Source organism: Pristiophorus japonicus, chromosome 2 (assembly GCF_044704955.1).
Source record: "Pristiophorus japonicus isolate sPriJap1 chromosome 2, sPriJap1.hap1, whole genome shotgun sequence".
Taxonomy (NCBI): domain Eukaryota; kingdom Metazoa; phylum Chordata; class Chondrichthyes; family Pristiophoridae; genus Pristiophorus; species Pristiophorus japonicus.
The window spans coordinates 113,893,618-113,911,842 of record NC_091978.1 but is presented as its reverse complement, the minus strand read 5'-3'; the positions used below and the strand labels follow the sequence as shown (position 1 = coordinate 113,911,842).

The 18,225-nt window shown below is 42.2% G+C and overlaps 1 protein-coding gene across 1 annotated transcript in view; it reads right to left on the bottom strand.

The window, feature by feature from the left end:
• Positions 1–257: 257 nt before the first annotated feature.
• Positions 258–18,225, bottom strand: part of ndufs4 (NADH:ubiquinone oxidoreductase subunit S4) — a 175,447-nt gene continuing 157,479 nt past the window's right edge. Inside the window, exons 3-5 of the mRNA XM_070868709.1 lie at positions 13,245–13,417; positions 5,408–5,481; positions 258–462 (exon numbers count right to left, since the gene is read on the bottom strand). Of these exons, the coding sequence (XP_070724810.1) occupies positions 359–462; positions 5,408–5,481; positions 13,245–13,417 (351 nt within the window). The 3' untranslated portion in view covers positions 258–358. The remainder of the gene's footprint in view (positions 463–5,407; positions 5,482–13,244; positions 13,418–18,225) is intronic.

Sequence of the window (18,225 nt, the reverse complement as noted above, 5' to 3'; positions counted from 1 at the left end):
AGTGAGTAAGCACCTCTTGTGTGCAGTAGACCAAGCTCCCACGCTAGTCATCTTTTCAATCTGACAGCTACAGGTCAATGTGAGGAGTTTTCATTTTGAATAATTCTTAGTTGGGACACTGGGATACTTATCCAATAACATGGTCACATCAATTATGGGAATCTATATCTTACTTAGAGCCACGAAGAAAGGAGAGAGAGAAAATTGAGTTTGATGGAAAATATAAATTGTATGAAAAAAAGGATATGCAAAAATAATTGGTTAAAGGTCACATTTATTCAGAGATTAAGAGTAACAACCATAAATACAACATAGTTGATTTTATTCTTAGTCAGATAGACAGCTGTGATGGTGCCATTTATTTGGTTGACACCCTGGTCCTTGTGTTCCAAGAGTAGTTTGCGCCATATGACTTTGGTTTGAGCACCTTTACCCTCTTTTCCTCTACTTCGTAACTCCAACCTATAGTGATGCAGAAACATTTTAATGTATGAGCACTTTATTTTATACATGATGAAAGCAGTTTCAAAACGTTATATTGGATATTTATTGCTATAAACCACAACTGTATATACAATTTGATACTTTGTTTCCTAAGAAGCAAAACTTTGAAATTTTAAACAAAGTGAAATTTACAGCATCCATTGTTTGATTACTGTAGTATGTAGAATGCAGGTTGACTTTTCAGAAAGCATTTATGCATCACTGACTAAATGTTCTAAGCCTGCAGCAGCAAACTGCCGTATCCATCGGCAGTGCAAGCACAGAAGTTGAAACATGGAAACAAAGCTATTTGGCTCAACCATACCTTGTCCGTGGCTACCTTCCTAACAAACAGTCTCTAAATACATCTACCCACCCTATTCCCATACCATTTCCTTCAGCCACCTATCCAACCTAATAGTCAATGTTAATACGTTTGCTGCCTGAAGCACTAATCCTTTAATTGAATTCCATTGACTCACAATTCTCAGTGTAAAGAAGTTTCACCTTCCCTCTGTTCTAAATCTCTTATATTTAATCTTGCCTCTAATTCCTGACCCCCTCAACTACTGGAAACAGCCTGCTTTCATCTATCCTGCACCATCCTTTTATAATTTTACATACTTCCATCCCTATAAACTGCATTGTTCTAAGAAAAATAGGCCTACTTTTTCCAAGTCTTTTTTCATAATTATATTTCTTCATACCAGGAAGCATCCCAGTGAATCCACATTGTACCCTCTCTCAAGTCTCACTGTCCTTCTTTGGTGTGTGGAATCCAATACTGCACACGTGATTTTAACTGAGATCTTAAGGTGTTATATAAATTCATCATTACCTCTTGGTTTTTATAATAAAATCTAGAATTCCTTTAGTTTTTTTTAATAAATCACCGTAGCAACCCAAGATACTCATCTATAATGTCCTATGAGACCCAAAAATTCCTTTGCTCTTCCACAGCACTAAACCTACTTTCATTCAGTATATAATTACTAGTTTTTTTTAAACAAAATATATCACTTCACACTTACTGACTTTGAATTCCAACTGCCAATTTTAACCTGTTCCCCATCTGATCAATAACATTTTGCAGCTTCCTTTGGTCTTTTAAAGAACCAACAAATGGCCTGGAATTTCCTGCTAATTTACACCCTAAAAACAGCATAATTACAGTGCAATACCAATTTCTGGCGCAAAAGATGGATTAAATTCTGGTGCAAGTGACTTACACCCGTTCTTGCACATGAAACGACATCTAATGCAAGAGTCATCAGCATTGTATATTTAAAGAACTGCAATATATAGAAGCCAAAATAACACCTTAAATGGCAACTATTTCTGGAAAACTCAAATAATAACCTGGATTCTAAATTATTTGCAAACTTGATTACTACAAATCTTTCGTAGTGATACAATTCTTCGTGAGCTTATTGGGTTGTGTAGATCACCAAAAAGTATAAATAATTCAGTTAAAAAAGAGCAAATGCAAAAATCTTATTTTAATGAACGTGCTAAATTAAACTAGAATTCTCAGTATATATATCCTGTAGGCCCTGGTGTTTTGTCTTCCTTTTCCCCAACTACTTATCGAAAAAAACATTTGTATCCTTTAGAACACTATTCTCACTCTCAACCACTCATTACCTCCTTCCTGATATCCTTCTCTTTAGTAAAGATCGATGTGAAGTACCTGTACTTATTAAAAAAAAATCATTCTGATCGTCATCTACAAAGTAACAATCCTCTCTTCTGAGCTGTCAATTCACTTTTTACTGATATACTTGTAAAATACTTTACAACTTCTGATTTTTATTAAGAACTTTTCTCCTCACACTCCCTCTTAGCTTTCGTTACCGTCTTTTCTTTCTTGTTCATATTCTCCTTGAGTTTTTTCATTATTAAAGTTCTCATAGCCCTTCTTCAATTTTAATTGGTTTCTAACGTCTTTATTTATACATGGCATCCTAAAACCACACAGTTTCCTTCTTTCTTCAATTGAATATTCTTATTTTTTACATTTGTAATCACTTAAAAAAAAAAAAATCCCAATGTTGACCCACAGTCTTCCTACCTCTTAAAAATTGTGGGTAACATGCCTGTGATTTTCTGATACAGCTGGCGCGGTACCTTATTGATGTGGAAATTGTGTTCCTATAGGTGTATTTTTGCCTAATTAAAGTAGCATAGTGCTATCAAACTACTACTTTTAGAGCGATGCAGTTTTAATTTGCACAATAATGCAACAGTGATGGCATAACTCAGGTACTGATCTAACTCAGAGCACATTGAAGGCAGGAAATGCAAAACTACCTCTAGCAGATATGGCATAACTTGAGCCTGGCACAAAGTCATGCTCTAAAGTGTCAAGCAGTCGATTGGACCCTGTGATAACTTTATAAACAGCTTTGAATTACGTTAATATTAGGAAGGTGGCAATCAATGTTCCCCCTAATCTTTTGGGGGTGCATGGTTGCTTTAACTGGCTGCGCTACTCTTACAAATTTTCATGCATGCATGGTTTCTGCCATTGAAAAGCTGGTGAGCGACCTGCGTGGGACCTCCAGACTGCTGCATAGCAACGCAGATTAGCAGGAACATTGATGGCACCATTCCCATTTATGCTATAATAATAACTGGCTGTGCAGCGATGTTCTGCATGTGTATTTGTACTCCATATCCAGTTTGCATATCCTTTGGACTGCCCGACAGTTCTACAGCAGGACTCAACTTGAATCTGCTGGCTGAACTCTACAGATGAAAGGAAGTTAAATTTAATAAATGACCAGATTTGGAGACAATAACACATTAGTTGTAACTATGTTTATCTCAATCCATTATAATAAGGTGATTGTACTATGAGGAGAGATTGAGGAGACTAGGCCTATACTCCTTAGAATTTGGAAGAATGAGAGGTGACCTCATTGAAGCATGTAAAATTCTTCCATGGTTTTACAGGATAGATGCTGGGAGGATTTCTAGAACTAGGGGGCACAATCTCAGAATAAGCGGTCAACCATTTAGGATTGAGATGAGGAGAAATTTCTTCGTCAGAAATTGATAGATTTTTGGATATTAATGGAATCAAGGGATACGGGGATAGTGCGGGAAGGTGGAGATGAGGTAGAAAATGAGCTATGATCTTATGGAATGGTGGAGCAGGCTTGAAAGGCTGAATTGCCTATTCCTGCTCCTATTTCTTATGTTCTAAAAAGCACTTCAGAATACAACAGAATTCTGAAAATCATTTTAATAATGCAGGAATTCAGAAGCAAAACCAACTAAAAAAGACTTGCATTTATATAGCACCTTTCATAACCTCTGGACGTCCCAAAACGCTTTACAGCCAAAGAAATACTTTTGAAGTGTAGTAATGTCGGAAATGCGGAGGCCAATTTGCACATAGCAACTCCCACAAACAGCAATGTGACAATGACCAGATAATCTGTTTTTTGGGATAAATATTGTCAAGACACCAGGAGAATTCTTCTGCTTTTCTTCAAAATAGTGCCATGGGAACTTTTACATCCACCTGAGAGGGCAGACGGGATCTCGGTTTAACATCTCATCTAAAAGATGGCACCTCCTACAGTGTAGGACTCCCTCACTACTGCACTGGAGTGTCATCCTGGATTTCTGTGCTCAAGTTTCTGGAGTGGAACTTGAACCCACAACCTTCTTACTCAGAGGTGAGTGTGCTACCAACTGAGCATGTCATTTTCTTCTTTATATAGCAACCTGCATGATCTCTTGGTTGGAAAGGTCTGGATACTTAGTCGAGGACTTTTACATCCAACCAGAAGTTTGAAATAAGAATTTAACTAGAATGCTGTTCACAAAAGGTGCCTGTTTTATATTAACTACAAATGATCACTCCTGCGATGGCAACGACATTGAAAAATGAACACTGATTGGAATTTTAGACAATTATGTAAAACGCAGAAATACGAAAGTCAAATTACAACCAGGTTGTTGCTTTTATAGATAAGAGCACAAATTACGATCAGCAAAGTTTATATAAGGCGGCTCAACGAGCTCGTACTACACACCTATTTTTACACAGGCAACTCATTTAATATAGTTTTGAAAGCAATTTCTATTTTTCTTCACAGCCTTTGAATATTAAGATTATGAAACACTAATACACAAAATTAGATAAATTAGCTATGTGGTAAATATTCAAGATCCTTCCATGTTGTTACCAATTACAGCAGAAATTATATGGTAATCCAACTGTTCAACGTAAAACTTTATGGGACTGAATTTGATCAACTTACCGTCCACTGCCGCTGACTGCCGCCGACATTCCTATGCAAGATCCGCCCAGTGCCACTTTCGATGTGGCCTGGAGCGGGCGGGAGGGGAGAGCCGCCGGGAACCGCCTGCTGACATCAGCGGACGGCCAAGTGGTGCAACTGACCTCCCATATTCATGTCGGCGGGAGTTGACGCCAGAACAGGGGTGGGCCGCTGGCTGGAGGCTGCCCTGTCCCCGACGGTAAGTCTGAAGATCCTGAAAAAAAGGTGAGTGAACATTTTTTTTTCCCATAGCGACTTACCTGGATGGGGTTCCCTGAAGGTCATCCGATAATTTTTACAATTTTTTTCCTGTATTTTTATTTTCAGCTGTTCGACCCTCCGTGGGACCGACTCCATCCTCGGCGGCACTTGGGCGGCAAGCTCATTTGCCGCCGAGAATGGGAGCTCCCGCCGACTGCTGCCCAGATTGGCAGCGTAAGTCCCTCATTTACCGCCCGCCTTCGAGGGACCTTGTTGATGAATATCCCGCCCAAAGTATCGTCCGGTATCTCGGTGGCCATTGACGGCACTTGGGCAGGCGGAGGCCTTAACCAAATTCGGCCCCTATGATCATGATTAAGAGGCAATTTCAAACCCGATGCACAGATTTAAAAAAATTAGCAAAATACCATTCTTTTGCACAAAGGCAATTGCGTCCTCTTTGGTGGTAAAACTCAAAACTGTGTTTGACAGTGGATCAGCTCTGAAAGAAATAAAAATAATTATAACCTTTGTACAACAATCTAACTTCTATTACTAACTCTGCTTCTAAATATAACACTTTAATCTACACAAAATATGCACCATTACACAGAACTCTTCCACCCAGAAGGACAAAAATAACAATGTCATAGAAGGATGATCAGCTCCAAGTCACGCAATATCCTGACATGGACCTATGTCACTTTTCCTTCACATCGCTGGGTTAATATTCTTGAATTCCCCATGTGATAGGATCCTCAACACAAGGACTGCAGCAGGTTAAGGAGAAAGCCCACCACCACTTTCTCAGATCAACTACGCATAAATGCAGTCTTACCTGCATCAAGAAATCACTTATTTTTTTTAAGGTTCATATTATCGAAAATGGACAATTATAATTTTGAGATGGTCAATTATGTTCCAGCAGACAGGAATACACATTAATATGTCTTCAGTTCAGAGTGACTTCTTTTTATCTGAATGGGGAAACCTCATCGCTGTTCATCACATTCATTAATAACTTGGCTAAAATCAGGAACTTGCTAGTTGGATAATCAGTGCCCAATCTGAGGAAGAACATCAGGGAATCATGCCAGGTAAGCAAGTCGATTTTACTTCTAAATACAGTTTCTTAAAAACCGATCATTTATTTACAACACTTTCCAACTTAAAACATATCGGGCTAAAAATTCGGCAACCTTGCGACCAGTTTTTCGGCGATATTTCAACGAGAAAAATGGCGAACCGGGAAATTCGGGAAGCCTTGCACCGACGCTTTTCAAATACCGCTGGAGAGAGGAGCGCCGCTGTGCAAGATTCGAAATATTGCTTTTGCCAAAAACTTGGCTCTGAGCGTACCCGTAATTTAGGATGAAAAAAACTGCCAAGGAAAAAGCTGCGTTGTAGCCCTTGGATCAGCAGTAAGAACATAAGAAATAGGAACAGGAGTAGACCATATGGCCCCTCGAGCCTGCTCCACCATTCAATAAGATCATGGCTGATCTGATCATAGACTCAGCTCCACTTCCCCACCCGCTCCCCATAACCCCTTATCGTTTAAGAAACTGTATTTCTGTCTTAAATTTATTCAATGTCCCAGCTTCCACAACTCTCTGAGGCAGCGAATTCCACAGATTTACAACCCTCCGAGAAGAAATTTCTCCTCATCTCTGTTTTAAATGGGTGGCCCTTTATTCTAAGATCGTGACCTCTAATTCTAGTCTTCCCCCTTCAGTGGAAACATCCTCTCTGCATCCATCTTGACAATCCCCCTCATAATCCTATACGTTTCAATAAGATCACCTCTCATTCTTCTGAACTCCAATGAGTAGAGGCCCAACCTACTCAACCTTTCCTCATAAGTCAACCCCCTCATCCCCAGAAGCAACCTAGTGAACCTTCTCTGAACTGCCTCTAAAGCATGTATATCCTTTCGTAAATATGGAAACCAAAACTGCACGCAGTATTCCAGGTGTGGCCTCACCAATACCTTATATAGCTGTAGCAAGACTTCCCTACTTTTGTACTCCATCCCCTTTGCAATAAAGGCCAAGATACCATTGGCCTTCCTGATCACTTGCTAAATCTGCATACTATCCTTTTGTGTTTCATGTACAAGTACCCCCAGGTCCCTCTGAAGTGCAGCACTTTGCAATCTTTCTCCATTTAAATAATAACTTGCTCTTTGATTTTTTCCTGCCAAAATGCATGACCTCACACTTTCCAACATTATACGCCATCTGCCAAATTTTTGCCCCCTCACTTAGCCTGTCTATGTCCTTTTGCAGATTTTTTGTGTCCTCCTCACACATTGCTTTTCCTCTCATCTTTGTATCGCCAGAAAACTTGGCTACGTTACACTCAGTCCCTTCTTCCAAGTCGTTAGTATAGATTGTAAATAGTTGGGGTCCCAGCACTGATTCCTGCAACATCCCACTAGTTACTGGTTGCCAACCAGAGAATGAACCATTTATCCAGACTCTCTGTTCTCTGTTAGTTAGCCAATCCTCTATCCATGCTAATATATTACCCCCAACCCCATAACCTTTTTTGTGGCACCTTGACAAATGCCTTCTGGAAGCCCAAATACACCACATCCACTTTATCCACCCTGTTCATTACATCCTCAAAGAACTCCAGCAAATTTGTCAAACATGACTTCCCCTTCATAAATCCATGTTGACTCTGCCTGACCGAATTTTGCTTTGAATAAGTATGAAGTATGAAGACTTGCAAAAAAGGTAAGTTAAAGTTTTTATTTTTTAATTCTTTTGCAGCGATTTGCTAATTAAGTGTCTTGTGAATGTTTTGTGATTTTTTATTTTTAGTTTTGTGCAATTTATTATTTTTATTTTATTTATTTATTTATATATATATATTTTTTTTGGTGTTTTTCCTCCCTCCCTAAGCCCAACTTGCAACGGTATCGAGCCGCAGAGTAAAGTTGGCGAGGATCGTGGTTTGCGCCACGAATCCTTGTGCAACGCTGATTTTTACCGCTGCGCAAATTGAATCTCGAATTTACTGCCCCATAGCCATAGCATTGCCATAACGATAATTGGGCGAAAAAATACAATTATGGCCGAGAACTTGATTTCTAGCCCAACTATTATTTTGGCCAAATTTCTCCTGTTCTGAAAAGGTATAAACTCCTGCAGAATGTGAATGGTAGCATAGTGGTTATGTTACTGGATGAGTAATCCAGAGGCCTGGACTAATGATCCAGAGACACGAATTTAAATCCCACCCGTGGGAATTTAAATTCAGTTAATTAAATAAATCTGGAATACAAAGTTAGTTATCAGCAATGACGACCATCTAACTACAGGATTGTCGTAAAAACCCATCTGGTTTACTAATGTCCTTTACTGTCCTATATGTGACCCACAGCTCTTAACTGCCCTCTGAAATGGCCTAGCAAGCCACTCCGTTGTACCAAACTGCTACTCTATATTAAGAATAAAACTGGACAGACCACCCGGCATCGACCTAGGCATTGGATTCGGAAAAGGAGTCAACCCTCTCACTAACATTTAGGGACATGTGCCAAAATTGGGAGAGCTATCCCAACTAGTCAAGTAACAGTCTGACACAGTTATACTCAGAGAATCATACCTTCCAGCCAACATCCCAGACTCCTCCATCACTATCCTGTCCCACTGACAGGACAGAATCACCAGAAGCAGAGGCATTGTTTTAAAAAATTCGTTCCTGGGATGTAGGTGTTGCTGGAAAGGCCAGCATTTAATGCCCATTCCTAAATGCCCTTAAAGAGAAGGTGGTGGTGAGTCACCTTCTTGAACCATGTGGTGAAGGTACTCCCACAGTGCTGTTAGAGAGTGAGTTCCAGGATTTTGACCCAGCGATGATGAAGGAATGGCAATATATTTACAAGTCACAATGGTGTGTGACTTGGAGGGGAACTTGGAGGAGGTCGTGTTCCCACGTGTCTGCTGCTCCTTCTAGGTGGTAGAGGTCACAGGTTTAGGAGGTGCTGTCGCAGAAACCTTGGCGAGTTGCCAAGGTGGTATACAGTCAGGAGGGAGTGGCCCTGGGAGTCCTCAACATTGACTTCAGACCTCATGAAGTTTCATGGCATCAGGTCAAACATGGGTAAGGAAACCTCCTGCTGATTACCACCGACCGACCGCCCTCCCTCCCTCAACTGATGAATCAGTACACCTCCATGTTGAGCACCACTTGGAAGAAGCACTGTGCAAGAGCACAGAATGTATTCTGGGTGAGAGACCTCAATGTCCATCACCAAGAATGGCTCGGTAGTAACTATTGACCGAGCTGGTTGAGTCCTGAAGGACATAGCTGCCCGCTTGAGCTTGTGGCAGGTGGTGAGAGAACCAACACGTGGTAATAACCTACTTGATCTCGTTCTCACCGATCTACATTGTGCAGATGCATCTATCCATGACAGCATTGGTAGCAGTTACCACCGTACAGTCCTTGTGGAGATGAAGTCCTGGCTTCCCACTGAGGGCACCCTCCACCGTGTTGTGTGGCACTACCACCGTGTTAAATGAGATAGATTCAGAACAGTTCTAGCAGCTCAAAACTGGGCATCCACGAGGCGCTGTGGGCCATCAGCAGCTGCAGAATTATATTCCGCCACAATCTAACTTCTTGGCCTGGCATGTTCCTCATTCTACTATTACGATCAAGCTAGGGAACCAACACCAGTTCAATGAGGAGTGTAGAAGAGCATGCCAGGAGCAGCACGAGGCGTACTTAAAAATGAGTTGCCAACTTGGTGAAGTCACAACACAGGACTACATGCATGCTAAACAGCAGAAGCAGCATGCTTATGTACAGAGCTAAGTGATCCCACAACTAATGTATCAGAAAGCTCTGCAGTTCTGTCAATCATTAAGGATGAAATAGCAGCGCATTTGGAAAGCAGTGATAGGATTGGTCCAAGTCAGCATGGATTTATGAAAGGGAAATCATGCTTGACAAATCTTCTGGAATTTTTTGAGGATGTAACTAGTAGAGTGGACAAGGGAGAACCAGTGGATGTGGTGTATTTGGACTTTCAAAAGGCTTTTGACAAGGTCCCACACAAGAGATTGGTGTGCAAAATTAAAGCACACGGTATTGGGGGTAATATACTGACGTGGATAGAGAACTGGCTGGTAGACAGGAAGCAGAGAGTCAGGATAAACGGGTCCTTTTCAGAATGACAGGCAGTGACTAGTGGAGTGCCGCAGGGCTCGGTGCTGGGATCCCAACTCTTTACAATATATATTAATGATTTGGATGAAAGAATTGAGTGTAATATCTCCAAGTTTGCAAGACACTAAACTGGGTGGTGGTGTGAGCTGTGAGGAGAACGCTAGGAGGCTGCAGGGTGACTTGGGCAGGTTAGGTTAGTGGGCAAATGCATGGCAGATGCAGTATAATGTGGATAAATGTGAGGTTATCCACATTGGAGGCAAAAACACGAAGATAGATTATCTGAATGGCAGCAGATTAGGAAAAGGGGAGGTGCAACGAGACCTGGGTGTCATGGTTCAGCAGTCATTGAAAGTTGGCATACAGGTACAGCAGGCAGTGAAGAAGGCAAATGGTATGTTGGCCTTCATAGCTAGGGGATTTGAGTATAGGAGCAGGGAGGTCTTACTGCAGTTGTACAGGGCCTTGGTGAAGCCTCACCTGGAATATTGTGTTCAGTTTTGGTCTCCTAATCTGAGGAAGGTTGTTCTTGCTATTGAGGGAGTGCAGCGAAGGTTCACCAGACTGATTCCCGGGATGACAGGACGGACATATGAGGAGAGACTGGATCAACTGGGCCTTTATACTTTGGAGTTTAGAAGGATGAGAGGGGATCTCATAGAAACATAAGATTCTGACGGGACAGGACAGGTTAGATGCGGGTAGAATGTTCCCGATGTTGGGGAAGTCCAGAACCAGGGAACACAGTCTTAGGATAAGGGGTAGGCTATTTAGGACTGAGATGAGGAGAAACTTCTTCACTCAGAGAGTTGTTAACCTGTGGAATTCCCTGCCGCAGAGAGTTGTTGATGCCAGTTCATTGGATATATTCAAGAGGGAGTTAGATATGACCCTTACGGCTAAGGGGATCAAGGGGTATGGAGAGAAAGCAGGAAAGGGGTACTGAGGGAATGATCAGCCATGATCTTATTGAATGGCGGTGCAGGCTCGAAGGGCCGAATGACCTACTCCTGCACCTATTTTCTATGTTTCTAGAAGGTGGCTAAGAAGGTATATGGAATACTTGCCTTTATTAGTCGAGGCATGGAATACAAAGAAGGACGTTATGCTTGAACTGTATAAAATACTGGTTAGGCCGCAGCTAGAGTACTGTGTGCAGTGCTCGTCACCACATTACAGGAAAGATGTGATTGCACTGGAAAGGGTGCAGAGGAGATTTACAAGAATGTTACCTGGACTGGAGAATTTTGGATATGAAGAAAGATTAGAGATGCTGGGTCTGTTTTCTTTGGAACAGAGGAGGCTAAGGGGAGACCTGATTGAGGTGTATAAAATTATGAGGGGCCTGGATAGAGTGGATAGGAAGGACCTGTTTCCCTTGGTGGGTCAACAACCAGGGGGCATAGATTTAAAGGGAGATTTAGAAGAGATATGAGGGGAAATTCCTTCACCCAGAGGGTGGAGGGGGTCTGGAACTCACTGCCTGAAAGGATGGTAGGGGCAGGAACCCTCACCACATTTAAAAATGCTTGGATGTGCACGTAAAGTGCCGTAAACTACAGGGTTACAGACCAAGTGCTGGAAAGTGGGATTAGGCTGAATAGCTCTTGGTCGGCCAGCGCCGACACGATGGGCTGAAATGGCCTCCTTCCCTGCTGTAAATTTCTATGATTCTATGATCTCTTTGTTCAGTGTAAGTTGGGATTGAACCTGGGGACCTGTGGTCTGTACGACTGTTACATGCCTCTATTAACTGAGGCATTGACAAAGTCACTAGTTAATTTATTTTAAACATTTTCTAGAATATACTGGTTCCTAAAGAATCTATTTAATCATGTGAATGTAAATAATACAGGCTAAATAATCCCCTCCAATTTTGAAACCCTCTTTATATTCTAGAGATGCAGTGAAGCTGGGTTTTGCAGCTCTTGAATTTGCTTACTAAAGGATTATGAAAAATTAAAATTGGGGAAGTACCTAAAAGGAGGTGAGCGAAAGATGGCTGGGAGAAATTCAAGTGAGGAAAGATATTCTAAACTAAAATTTGAACTTGAAAGTGTAGTTAAAAACATCAATGCTTGGAGATTTCATTACACTTCATACCTCTGAATCATACCTCTGGAGTACCCCAAGATCTGTCCTTGGCTCTCATTTACACATTACACATATGGGGCCAGTTTCTAGATGTATGCTGATCACAACCAGCCTCCTCTGTCCATTATCATTCTTCACCAACTTGGTTTTGCTAAATTGACTATCCGACAAGTTGTGACGAAGCACTGTGTGCAGTGCTGGTCACCACATTACAGGAAAGATGTGATTGCACTGGAAAGGGTGTTCAATAAGATCATGGCTGATCATTCCCTCAGTATCCCTTTCCTGCTTTCTCTCTATATCCCTTGATCCCTTTAGCCGTAAGGGTCATATCTAACTCCCTCTTGAATATATTCAATGAACTGGCATCAACAACTCTCTCCGGCAGGGAATTCCACAGGTTAACAACTCTGAGTGAAGACCTGCTCAAAATCCATCTTTTTGACGATGCATTTGGTTAAATTTTCCTAATTCTTCTCCTACAGTTTGGTCCACGCTCTCCCCAATGAAGCACAATGGGACATTGTATTACTTTAAAGGCAATATATAAATGCAACTTGTCGTTGCTGATTAGTTATGCTTTTGATTGTGTTGTTTACAACTTTTTTTTTTGTAGACAACTGGCCTGTTCCAATTTTCCCCACAGGTAATAGCCAAGTACTTGTGAGAATGAGAGATCTGAACATATGAAGATCTGAAAGTTAATTGTTAACTAAATGTAAATTGCCAGGCTATGTAGGCAAGTGAAGTTTAGTTGGGTAAAGAATATTGATTTTTAGGGCAGATTAGTTTTCTACAAGCAGAGATAAGTGTCATTTTCATCAAGTTCTGCACACAAGACCAATGTTTATACACGGTTTACAAAAAGGTCATACAGCATTTTAATCAGGAAAACTGACCTCCGATAAGAAATTTAACCTGAGTTTATTTAACCTGAATTCATAATTAAACAATATGAAAGTAATATTTATTAAAAATAAAACTCACGTGGATGCCCAACCCATTAAAGGATTTTCCCAGCGTTCCCTAGTGTCAAACTCCATTTTCCAAATCTTTGTGTTGTTTGCACCAGACTGCATCGTATTCCGTGCTGGAACAAAAATCCTCACTTTACGTGTTTTTACTTGGATTTCTGGAACTCCGGTTACTGGACTGATATCCTAGGTGTCAGAAACAGAAGATGATAAATCATACATAAATTCCAAATGCTTACATGGATTTAAAAGTATGGCCTTTTCCTGAAACTGAAAGGTGGATAACCCAATTATAAATGTGGTTTGCAAATCATTGCACATCCTAAATACCATGCAATAAATTCTTAACTAGCTTACTAGGCAAGCATGCGATTCATAGTTATGGTATCTGTGGTATTGTTTGGAGGTTTACTACACACCTAGTGAGCAGCAGCTGTGTGTTCCTCCAAATAGTGCAAGGGCCACAACAATATCACCAGAGTCACAGACAAGATCATATTACTTCTTAAAATTAGTTTTATTTTCTATTCATGACATTTTGGATTCCTATGCTTGTACATCCTTTGTAATGTTTCATGTTCTGACAATAAAACCAGTCCATGACATTGGCAAAGCATTTAATGAACTCTCATTGAGACTATTAAAAAAGTCTTAGTTATCTTTGTCTACAATTATATAAATTGCTTGTCAGGTATCATTTCATTTCACCAATCCAAATTTAATATAGCCCTGACTAAGGAGATCAATGTTTTTTTAGTCTGCCCGCTGTATGAGAAAGATATGAGCTTGGACACTTGCAAATTAAGCAGCTGAAGACAGCAGTTCCATAGTACAAAATTACCTCATACTTCAATACAAATTGGTAGTTTCTCCTGTACTGTTGCTATATCTATATTGACTTGGATGCAGCATCAATTTTGTAACCCAAAACTGCTCAATCTTAAAATGTGTGCATCAAATCACCACTCGTGGGACCAATCTAAACAGGTAGTACGAGATTGTAGCAGTATAAAGTTGGGTCTAGTGTAACAACTAGAAGTGGTACAGTATCCCAAAGACTGTTGTGCTATATGATGTATTAGTCCAGTTATACTAAAATTAGTCTGGAGAGGTGCATGATTATGGGCTCAATTTTCACCAATGCCGTTTTTTGGTGTATTTCAAAAGTTCTGCCCGTTCTTTTTTGGGCTCGACTACGGTAAAAAAAACTTGTAAGTTTCCCCTTTCTAATTTTTGAAATTGGCGCCGCGCAGCCTGCCCTTCAGATTCGGGGGTGGGGAGGAAAGAGAGCCTAATGACTGTGCTGAAAAAAGGATGTCCCCACTTTTGCGCATGCGTGAAAAATTTTTTTTTTACATGACAGCTGTGGCCGCGCATGGCCAGTACGCCTCCCGGTCTGTAGTCAACCATTTTTAAAGAGCCAGTTGTATGAGAGAACTGTGTGAGAACTTTAATTCTCAGTGGGAAAAAAAAATCGGAGTTGCAATATGCAATGCGGCTCAAGGACCAGGGGCTAGATTTTCCACTTTTGTGCAAATTGGTCAAAAATGGCCGTTATTTCCAGCTTAGGCGGTAAATATGGGTTTTGAGATCGCTGGATTATCGCTCATTTCCAAAACCCTAACTTGCTATTTTTTAAAATGGGCGTTATCGCAAGTGATCTGAAATGGGCGTTTGCGTTAAAATTTTTTGACCATCTGCTGTAAAGTTTCGCCGACCATAGCAACAGCATGGCAATGCTCGTTTCCTGCGTTTCAGGTGGTCAGGGGTCATCATTACATGCGGAGAAGAGGAGACAGAGAGGGGGAGCAGAGAGGGACTGAAAGCGTGTGTGGATGTAGTGTGTGCTAGCAGCAAAAGGTCTACTAAGCACCAAGAACGTAGTTGGCACCGAGTTATTGTCCAACAAATAATATAGAACATGAGGCCCTGGAGCCGATAGCCAGGAACACTGGTGGCAGAGGGCTCCCAGTGGTCCCGGTGCGTGGAACTGCACCCCAAGGTGCCGCACCCCCATTGCCAACGACACGAGAGCCAGGAGCAACATCTTGCTTCTGGCTCGGAGCACATTCCCACCTTGGGACCGTCCTTTTCCGTATCTGTCCAACCAGTGGTTCTGCCATCATCCCCCCCAATGAAGCAGCTCCCGAGGAACTCCTCGGCCAGGTGACTTGGAGTCAGAAGGGGAAGGAGTAGAGGTGGGGAAGAAAAGCGGGGGGGGGGGGGGGGGGGGAGGAAAGTGAGGTGCATGGCCGCAGGTGTTGTCTGGGGCATATTTTTAGGTTGCTGCTGCTATTTTGGTGGGAGGGTTGGGGCAAGGGGCGATGGGGCTACCTTGTTGGTTTACATTTATGTTCTGTTTTGCTGGAAATGGGAACCATTGTAATGAAGTAAATGTGATAAATTTGTTGTGGGCTGGGGTGGGGTGTTTTTTTGCAGATATACTTATGATTTCAGACAAATGGTCAGATTAAATGTTTTTTTATTTAAAATAACCTTGTTGCGCATTGGCTCAGATAGCTGCACCATTACACACTAGATGAAAGGGTATAATTATACTTAATTTCAATCATCTTAAACTTTAACTGTCAGCAAGGTGATCCACACCATTGATGTAGGACATGCACATCCAGCAGTGTTGCAGCTTTGTAAATACCACCAACGTTCTTTCAAGCAAAGTGCTCATTTATGAGCTGCTGACATAAGAGTCTTGCAGCTATGTAACCACCATGGGCCCTTTCCTGCGGTCTACAGGGGGCCGGGGGCATGGTTTCATTGTCAGCCTGATTGTCTAGCCCGAGGTCAATGTCCACCTCCTTGTCCTCCTCTTCCTCTCTCTCCTGAGGTGGACCGTCAGACCCTTCTGGCAATTCTTGTCCCCTCCTGGCAATTCTTGTCCCCTCCTGATAGCCAAGTTGTGCAGCATGGAGCACATCACCATGAATTGAGCTACCTGCTCAGGGTGGTATTGGAGCTCACCTCCTGAGTGGTCCAGGCATCTAAAGCGCTGCTTAAGCACTCCAATGGTATTCTCGACGACGTTGCGAGTGGATCTGTGGCTCTCGTCGTATCGCTCCTCGGCTTTGGTGTGGGTGTCATGCAGGGGGCAGTCATCAGCCAGGTGGCAAGGCCATATCCTTTGTCACCAAGTACCCAGCATTGACCTTGTGGCTGACTGGTAAACGTGTCAGATACAACGCTCTTATGCAGGATGTGAGCATCATGGTTGCTGCTCGGAAATTTAGCATTCACTGCCATAATAATTTGCTGGTGGTCGATAACGAGTTGCACATTCAGGGAATGGAATCCCTTGCGGTTCCTAAAAACCTCTGCATCCTGAAAAGGTGCCCGCATCGCGATGTGCGTACAGTCTATTGCTCCCTGCACCTTGGGGAAGTTAGCAATTGGTAGAATGCAAAAGTCCTCTCAGTCTAAGCCTCCCTGATGATAGGGAAGTGATAAAATCCTTTCTGCGTGCGTAAAAAGGCTTCAGTGACTTGTCTAATGCAGCAATGTGTGGCATGCTGAGATATAGCGCAAATGCCGCCAGCTGAGGCCTGAAAGGAACCCGATGCGTAGAATGAAAGTGTCACGGTGACCTTGACCTTGACGGACAGTGTGGTCCTGATGGTGCTGGCAGGCTGCAGATCTCCCCTGATGAGCTGGCATATCTCACTGATAACCTCCTTGTGGAAGCGCAGTCTCCTAAGGCAGGTGGCGTCGGACAAGTTGAGGTAAGACTGCTTCTCCCTGTAAGTGCGGAGGGGTGTAACGTCTGGTCCTCCTCTTCCATGTGGCACGTCTTACATTGAGCACATAATGCTGTCAAATGTACCTTCTGCCATCTTGAGTCTGCAGCATGTGCGTGTTCATCAAGAGAGGCTGAGAAATGACAGGCCCCATTCCAATAGCTATCAGTATTACATTGATTGTTCACAAACAATAAATGTCCACACTAAGACGCCTAAAGTAAATTCCAATTGTCCACAGTATGATAAGATGTTTGTTCAGATGTTCACATCACCTTAAAAGACCTCCAGAGAACATCCAAACTCCCCCGAAGTTGAAGCAGAGCAGCCTTTTAAATGATGCGAGACCTGCGATTTAGAAAATGTCCATACCGCTGTGATTAGTTCCGGTCAGTTTAACTTTTTCACAGCGTTTTTTTCGGCGAGCGATAATGTTGGCGAGATGTGTACGAGGTGCCGAAAGTAAGGATGGCCGATTTTCTGGGCGTTAGTTTCGGCAAATGTGATTTTTACGACAAAAAACAGTGGCCGGGCGATATTATTAAATCTCGGCATTAATTACGTGCCGAAAGTAACGCTGGGAGATATTATGGGCGTTGGTGTCGCCCATTCTGACCTTTCCGCCCGCAAAAAGTGGGCGGGCGGTATTATTTTTTTTTAATCGGCATTATGTACATGCTGAAAGTAATGCTCGCCGATAAGTGAGCAAGCAATGGGCGTTACTTTCCATTTTGTGGCTAATTGGGCGATATATGGGTTACACCTCATTTTAGCGTTAAAATAGACGTTAAGTGGACGGTACGCATGCAAAAATAATGGAAAACCTAGCCCCAGGAATTTCTCACAAGAGGAAGTGGAGGCACTGGTTACTGTAATTAAGGGCAGATGGCATGAGCTGGACACCACCAGAGGTCCCATAACATAAAGTTTTACCACAAGAAATGAAGAAACGCTGCAACCAGCTTGCACAAGATTATTGTGCAATGGTGACCACCCCGAGGTCTGGAGGGCAGTGCAAAAAAGAAGTGGCAGGACCTTGGTCAAATAGTTAGTGTAAGTAATTGATACGTCCTTACTACACAGTATAAATGCACACGAGGCCCATGCTTGAGAGGTCAGTCTGTGACCTGTCCTTTATTCCTTAGCACTCAAGTGATGAAGGTGGGTGGAGCTTCCCCTTTTATACCTGAAGGTCCAGGTTAGGAGTGTCTCCCACCTAGTGGTCAGTGTTCTCACGGTGTACAA